Raw genomic sequence first — 8497 nt, forward strand, 5'->3', positions numbered from 1 at the left:
TAAATTGGTAGATCTCTTTCCAGTCTATTCAACACCGTTGTACAAGCTCGACAGACTCGATTGAATTTCCCCGGTGTAATCGAAACGTTCACTCCCAACTTTCTGTAATCTTTCTGCCACTGACAACGGTTGATTTAAACTTCAGAAGAGTTGGATACAGTGGTGTAGTACCACAGCTACTCGCATGTCTTTTTTGCACAGACGACAACAGTAGTCCAACGCGGTGATCTCAACAAGTTAAGCCTTGCTCACATCACATTCTGTTTGTTTACACTCCCCCACCAGCTTTCTGTTGCGCTTACTACGTCACAGTCAATTGCGCTCATTGGTCAGATCGTTGACCAATAGACACAGACATGGTTTGAAAGACAATGGGTTGTTTTCATCAACAATCTCCCAATGTCTTATTCATCAAGGCTAGACTAAATTACACATTTAATCTCACATTTGGTCTGGTTTATCAGGCTATTACCACTGCCAAAGGACGCTGCTGAACAGCAGTAGAAAGCGGTTCGTCCTAGCTTTGCCGTTAAAGTATATTTTAAACATAACCATTATCAGACTTTAATTGCATTTAATTTATAGTTGGGGGCAGTGGGGGTACAGGGATAAAGAGTGCGATCCATGTGCTATAACCCAACCATTGCAGGTTCACGTCCCGGCCTGGTAACCTTTGCTGCATGTCTTTCCTCTCTCTAAGCGAGTTTTCTGTCTAACTACTTTTTAAAAATACAAAACTTAAAGGCCAATAGAGCCTAAAAATAATCTAAAAAAGAAAAAAATACTTTCATTATTAAAAGCAGATTTTATGTTTTAGTATTTTAAAGGGAAAAGCAGTCTCTGCAGAGACACTGTTGCAACTGCTTCCCCGCTCCCAGATAAGTATGAGAAATTTAAGGGAAAATCAAATGATTATTTGGTAGAGTTCCAGTATAACATGTTGTCTGCATTATGAATAATGTATTTAAGTTATTAGTGAATTAAAGCAGTTTTTTTTTCAGCTTTTCAATCTATATTTCTTTTAACAGAGCTCCGTTGAAGAAGCTGCTGAGGTGAAGCTAGCCGACTGTTCCACCCATTCCTGAGATACATCCGCTGCCTTGCTTCTCTCTTCTATGACGACAGAGACCTGGACTTCTGGATGAAAGACGCATCATGTCTCCAAACCGTAGACGTCTTACTGCTGCCTCATAGACCTCCAGGCCTCCAATAGACCTTGCCCTCTAGTCTGAGGACTCTCCTAATTCTCACCTTTGACCACTGGCCAAGATGAAGAGGGTGGAATCATGGTCGGCAGCAGATGTTTCTGATTGGCTGAGCAGAGAGGGGATGCCAGAGTATGCAGACGCTCTCACTCAGATAGACGGGCCCGCTCTGCTCAGGCTCACCAAGGCAGATTTTAATGTGCCTCCCCTCTCACGAGTGTCATCCGATGGCGGACAGCGGTTACTGGAGCGGATGGAAATACTGCGGATTGAGACCCATTTGGAGGATCATAAAAACGGTCACGCCAACGGGCACTTAGTGGGGATCCCCAATGGAACTAGTAAGGTGCAGAGGAACGGCACTCCGGGGAGGAAAGACTTTAAACAGGAGATGATCCACATTCCTATGCCAACAATAGAACCCACTCGCTCCTCATTCCCTACAGAGTGGGGGAAGACAGGCATAGGATTCATCTATGCTGTGGTCTGCTTCGTCACCACCAGTGTGGTCATTTCAGTGGTCCATGAAAGAGTTCCTCCGAAAGAGCTGACCCCACCTCTGCCTGATAAGTTTTTCGACCTGTTTGACAGGCGTGAGTGGGCTTTCTCCATCTGTGAGATAAATGGCATGCTGCTGGTGGGACTGTGGCTGATACAATGGACTCTTCTCAAGCACAGGTAGGGAGGAGCTTTGTTTTGAGTTCAGCCATGTCTAGACTAGACAGGGGACCCGTATAACATTCTCATAGCCTGATTTAAAGTACCACAGTTTCACTGTGTTTACACAGAAATAAAACTGAAATGAATTACGCGGTCTAGTTGCTTTTATTTAAAACAGAAATGCCACGAGTATTCCTACTGCTGTTAAAAATACCTATTACAGTTGTAGATATGTTATCAGTGATGTTTAAATATTAATAATTTTTTTCATTTTTCAAATCTTATTCTTTGGAAAATATAAAATTGAGAGAAATGCTTAACTTTTTATTGATTTAAGAAAAAATGTAGAAAAATAAAGGCTTTTACATACATTTTTCACTAGATTATGTCCTATATTATGTCTATTTTATTTACCATTACACGGGCTCAGAAATGAGCCAACTCACTATTCTTTACGCCAAACCTTTAAACTGGACTTAAACTGCGTCCTGTTTAGATCCTGGACATGTATATGTTAGTGTGTGTGTGTGTTCTAACAGCTGTTGGAAACATATAGGAACTTTAAACTGGAAAAGTATGAATTTGTTGAGTTTTTTCTGCCTAATAGACTCAACACATTTTTTTGTTTACATTGGGAATAATTAGGTGTTGGGGTTTATGATTAACCATACTTTAATTTGTCATTTTATGTAAGCTAGGGCCATAGTAAAGGAGTTGGCTCTCTAACAGTGTACAGCAACAGATGGGGTAGCTGTGATCTTTTGGAGATGCCAGTCGCTCCACATTCACATATATATCCTTAGGACTTTCGAGCACAGACAAATATTTACACTTTTAAAACTTGATGCTAACTTATTCTTTTTCCCTTTTTTTTTCACAGATCAATAATAGGCAGGAGGTTCTTCTTCATTGTGGGAACACTTTACCTGTACCGATGTATCACAATGTATATCACTACTCTTCCGGTTCCTGGGAAGCACTTTAAATGCTCACCAAAGGTAGGGTATCTACATGCTGCTTTGTCTGAAAATAAATGCTAACTTATCAGTTAAAGAAAAGTAAATTGCTAAACAACATTTGCTCACCAAGAGCTTTTCTTTAATCAGGTATTCTAACTTCTAACTAGCTTAATCTTTGACCTTTGACCTGTTGCTTGAAGTAGTTTTGATTACATTAAAAGCTTCAATTGCTCCTGGCTAAAGACGTGTATGTTACATTTTTTGGATTGCTCTATTGTAGCTGTGTAGACTTTTTTTTTTTTAGCCTTATTTACCCTTTTACTTTCATCACATTTTGTTACTTTGCAACAAAAATCATTTATGGTTATTATGGATCAGTATAAAGCAGTTCTTGATTGGGGAGTGAAAAGTGGGGCACACTGGTTGTTTAATGCTGTTAGTTAGATCTCTACCTCCTGTTTAATTCCAGAGACTGCACGTCTGTATAAAAAAAAAAAAAAAAACTTTTAGGTTTTGCTACAAATTCCTAATCAGCATCGGGTCTGGACTTTGGCTATTCCATTTTAACTCACACATTCCTGTATGAAGCGTTTTAGTTCTGGCCGCATGTTTGTTGTGCTGCTGAAAGGATTTTGCAGGCTCTCAGATTTACTTTAGGGTTGACCATATGTAGCTACAGCCATCACCTCTAAAACTCCATCCTTTCTGTCCCAGCCGAGGAAGAGCCTGCACACGGCTGGAGGCTAACTCCACCATGTTTACTGTAGAGGAACATTTGTTCAGATTACTGCACAATTCAATGTTTCTTTAACATGCTGCATTTTGCATGTGGGCCATGTGTTCTTTCTTTTAACAAAGGCTTCTTTCTTTCCACTTGTTGATAAAGGCCAGATTTATGAGGAGGGCACAGCTGATAGTTGTTGTGTTAACACATTCTTCTACTTCAGCCGTTTATCTTGACTGCTTTTCTAAAATCTTTCATTTATTTATTTATTTTTTTCACAAGGAATGTCAGCTTGGGTTAATAGCCTTGTTTTAGGTAGGTTTGCAGTTTGGCCACACCGTGAGTTCCCAGCTTGTATTGCCTTTTGATAATGTAATCCTATTTTAAAGATATCCATATCTGTCTCCCTGGCCTTAATAGAACAATATAGCCTAAGCTATAATTACTCTCAAGTCCTTAAGATGACCAGTTTTTTTTTAAATTCGTGGTATTGAAAAGAAATCAATATTTTTTTTATTTATTTTTTTATTATTATTTTATATTTGCTGCTTAAATCTTTCACATTCAATATGGGTTTGAAGCAGTGATTAGTTTAAGATTCAGTTCTGGTGCTCAGACTATTATTTTGAAGGTTTGGGGAAGTATGACTAGTTCAACCAGATGTTTTTCCTCTAGTAAAACACTTATTTGTCATAGCTGGTGTTAAAGAGGTTAATTCTTTAAAAAGAGACGAGTCTTTGACTGGAACATTTTCAAATATTGTATTGATGAGAAAGAATGTAAATGATTTGTATTTGTAGGCCTTATATAGAGGGTCCCTTCAGCTTTAATTAAGAAATGTAGGGTTTTAAAAATGACATATATTAATTCAAGCCATAAAAATTGAAGGTAGTTATTGATTCTTGATTTTCTCCTGTTCATCCTTAGACGTTCCTGTTTTTGTGTCCTTTGATGCTTTTCTAATGTGTGATTTCCTGTTTCAGCTACTTGGCGACTGGGAAGCACAGACGAGAAGGATCATGAAAATGATTGCCGGCGGCGGCCTCTCCATCACAGGCTCCCACACCATGTGTGGAGATTATCTTTATAGTGGCCACACTGTCATGTTGACGCTCACGTTCCTCTTCATCAAAGAATGTAAGGACCTTTGACCTCTCAGCCACATTGTCTTCTGCTTTATACTGTAGAGGTAGCAGGTTTGCAGAATCGTTTATCACATTCGAGCAAAAAGAATTAGTGTTTTTAAACTCAGTTGCTGTTAATTAAACAGTCCTGTTTGTATCTTCCGCCTTTGTGATAGTCGTTTGATTTTGCTTTAACAACTGATTTCTTCAGGAAGTTTTGAGGTAAAACGATGGGGAGGAAGTGTAGCACTCTATGCTCGTCCTCCATGCAAGATTGGTTTCGTTGTGTTAAAACAAGGCAGTCCATGTGACCGCGCTTCAACCTGCAACTCTCTCTTTTAAACTTCAGGCTCTATTGTGTAAGCTTGTGTGTTTTCGCCTCACAGTTGCTTCACTTAAAGTTGTCTGCATGGTAGAGAACTGCCACATTTATGTGATATATTATTAGATTTTCTTTCATATTTGGTGTTTTATTTTCTTTTTCAATTGGCTAAAACATATGTTGATATTTTTTTGGTGTATGTCCATTAATCAAATTGATGCAGATCTGACATCTAGTGGTTACAAAGCAGAAGAGCTTTGACTGTACCACTGAGGTGCCACATTATATCAGTTTAACTTTTGGTACCATTTCATTATCTAACAAACTACTATATGCAGCCTAATGTCGTGTACAAACATTTAAAGGCAACATTAATAAAAAAAAAATCTCATTTGTGAATAATGAATAAAGGACTTTCCTACAGAGATAACAGTGAGTTTCCTCCGTGTCTCTTCCAGATTCCCCGAGGCGTTTTTGGTGGTACCACTGGATCTGCCTGGCGCTGAGCGCCGTCGGGATTTTCTGCATCCTTCTGGCCCACGACCACTACACTGTGGACGTGGTCGTGGCTTACTTTATCACTACACGCCTCTTCTGGTGGTACCACACCATGGCCAACCAACAGGTGAGACTATCTAAATTCAAAGTGTGGTCCGGAGGCCGTTTGAGGCCCTCAGGATGATTTTGAGGGACACTTTGCCAGAATTCAAGAATAGCATCAGCATTTTTTTGCTGCAGATACATGTTTATGCAATTTTACTGGCTTTTAAAAAAACAATTGTACAATTAAAAGCATAATTTACCACAAGGTTTGTTTGATTTTTCAACTTTAATAAAATTTTTAGTAAAAAGAAAAAAACACATCTAGTGACTTTGACAGAAAAGTAGTCTGGGGAACCAATTTATTAGACTTGGCTAAATTGATTCATATTCATATCCTGTTTTTGTTTATCAGACTAAAAAAACAACAAGATTCAGACAACGACAATAAGCCTGAACATTTTAGGCTACTGTTTGGCTATTTTTTTTTTATCAAAGTCAGACTGTTTTCCTTATTAATTTATATTTTGCAGGCTTAGTGTACTGTTGAGCATGTAAAACTAAAAAAAAAAAAACGAAACTAAAAAAAATGATAGAAGTTAAAATGGTTTTAAAGTTTTAATCTGAAATAAATTTGACCTAAATCTTTTAGCCCCTCAGTATTTTACACTGGATTGACTGGTCTGCTCCTTATGGGTTTTATTTGCCTGATATAGCCCTGCTGTAGGAAGTGATGAACCAAAAGAATAGATAAACATAGCGTAGCAAAAAGCTCTCAAAGCAGAATCAATTTGTGAATTTCTAAATTTGGTTTCACAAACAACCAAAGGTGTGAAAACAGCAGCATGCACTTGTTTTGAAGACTGCTCTAGATTTTCCTTTGACTCCTTTTGTGTTTCTGTGGTTTCAGTCACTGAAGGAGACCTCACAGAACAACATGTTTGCACGGGTGTGGTGGTACAGACTCTTCCAGTATTTTGAAGAGAACGTGAACGGCACAGTTCCTCGGAATTACCAGCTGCCTCTCTCACTGCGGGCGTTGCACTGGAACCGGGGTGTGAAGTACAGCCGACTGGACACCCAGTGACCCCTGTCTATCTGAGTTAGGCTAGGACTGTGACTCAAACAAGTGCTATATATATATATATTTTTTAATCCATGAAAGATGGCACCTTAGCGCCGTCTTCTTCACTCTTACTAACAGGAGTATCCCAGTCTAAATGGGTAGCACTGTGACTGTCTAGACAGTTTTATTATCCTTCTGTTGTCCATTTCAGCAGGTTTTTTTAAGCACACTAATTTATTTTTTATTTCAACTTTATTATGACTCTCAAACATTTCTGCTGTTCTATCATTTCAAAGAACTCTTAAACCTCCTTTCTTCTTTGGCACAAAAGCCTCAATCATTTCATTATTCTAGATTTCTAGTTCAGTTGGCGTCAAACAGATGCTTATTTGAGAACCAAAATGCCATAAGCATTTAGCTTTTTTTTTTTTGGTTGGTTGGTTTTTAAGCGACTTACTTTTGCTTAACTGTTCTTGCTGAAATGTCTCAAAGGTGCAGAAGATATTTTTTTCTAAATATATCAAAGTTTATTTTTCAAGAGAGAATTCCGATTCTCCGGCTAAAGATTTTTAGATTTTTAGCTTTTTCAAAGATGGATAGCGGAGAGCGTAAACATTTCATGTGGTCTAACTTTAACCCAGTGCCTTCCTTAGCCTGATTGTCAAACAGTTAAAAGTACAAAATGTGTGGTTGTCCTAACCCTCCTCTTCCCACCCCAACCCCCCTACCACCCCGTTGCAGGAAAAGCACCATCACTGCAACACTGTCAGTCCTGTACTTATGAATGTATACAAAAAAAAAACACAACCAGACTACGCTTAGCCTTACCAGAAGATCGGTCTTCTCAAATATAAGTGCAACGTGTTCAATATCCTGTTTGTAAACAAAGGCTTTACCACATCTGTTTAACAAGGAAAAAGAAAAAAAAAGACTGTTAATGGTTTTCCAATCATAGCATTTCTTAGTCTTTAAACAGCACAAGCCATGTTCAAAGCCGGATGACAGATATTAATTTTACCTTCTCAAACAAAGTTATCTGAAAATCACCCCTTCCTAATTGGCCGTCCGATAAGAGATGTCTCCGATGTGCAGAGATAAGAGTCGTCGCTCCGGATCCGGACACGTCTTGTGCATCCTTGCAGCTGAGACCCCTTCCTTTGCTCCCCAGACGGAGTCTCAGTTTAAAATCACAATCAGATCATTGACATGCAAGGGCTCAGCCTTTTAAAGCGGCACAAAAAAATGACGCTTTGGGCAAAGTTCCTGAATATATGCATGTCTGTTAAGAGCTTGGTTTATATGTAGGTCTCATTTTTGGATTTCAAGCTACCGTCCTGCAGCTTGAAGTGCATCAACAATCTTCTGAAGCTCGTTTCTGGGGAACAATCTTAAATCGCTGCTAGGCAGAACTGATTATTTAGTCATTAATGTGTGTTTATGTTTTTTTTTCTGTCATGAATGTGAAAAAGCGTCCATATCCATCCCAATGAAGTGTTGTTTTTCTTCGTGTATCAGACTGAACCTACAGTAGAGGTATTACTCTTTTAATGTTTAGGGGCAGACTTAATTTTTGCTGCGGAACTTTAATTTCAGATTAAGTGGCTTTGATGACAAAGATGTGAGCTAATCTTTAGATGAGGCAAAAGAGTATTAATGATTAATGATAACTTGGTGGAGAAATTAACATTGTTTTTTAATACAGAGACAGTATGAGCCATACTGTTTGAGATTGCAGTGGAGTGCAAATCATTTCACTTTTATTGAGAAGATTTTCTGTGCTTTTAAACAGAACCAGCAGCCCCTCTTCCTACATCATGGCCATATTCTGGATGTCAGATGCCATTTGATTCAAACAGCTTTTCAATGAAGCTTGAGTGTTTGGATTAAGATGGTTATT

At 38.6% G+C, this 8497-nt stretch overlaps 1 protein-coding gene across 1 annotated transcript in view; it reads left to right on the forward strand.

Moving 5' to 3' along the window:
• The window catches only part of sgms1 (sphingomyelin synthase 1), a 22400-nt gene extending 14916 nt beyond the window's left edge, over positions 1-7484 (forward strand). The window contains exons 2-6 of the mRNA XM_015398158.1: positions 1029-1883; positions 2746-2863; positions 4532-4685; positions 5453-5619; positions 6445-7484. Of these exons, the coding sequence (XP_015253644.1) occupies positions 1270-1883; positions 2746-2863; positions 4532-4685; positions 5453-5619; positions 6445-6621 (1230 nt within the window). The 5' untranslated portion in view covers positions 1029-1269 and the 3' untranslated portion in view covers positions 6622-7484. The remainder of the gene's footprint in view (positions 1-1028; positions 1884-2745; positions 2864-4531; positions 4686-5452; positions 5620-6444) is intronic.
• Positions 7485-8497: the final 1013 nt, after the last annotated feature.

Source organism: Cyprinodon variegatus, unplaced genomic scaffold, assembly GCF_000732505.1.
Source record: "Cyprinodon variegatus isolate N-32 unplaced genomic scaffold, C_variegatus-1.0 Scaffold1, whole genome shotgun sequence".
Lineage (NCBI taxonomy): Eukaryota > Metazoa > Chordata > Actinopteri > Cyprinodontiformes > Cyprinodontidae > Cyprinodon > Cyprinodon variegatus.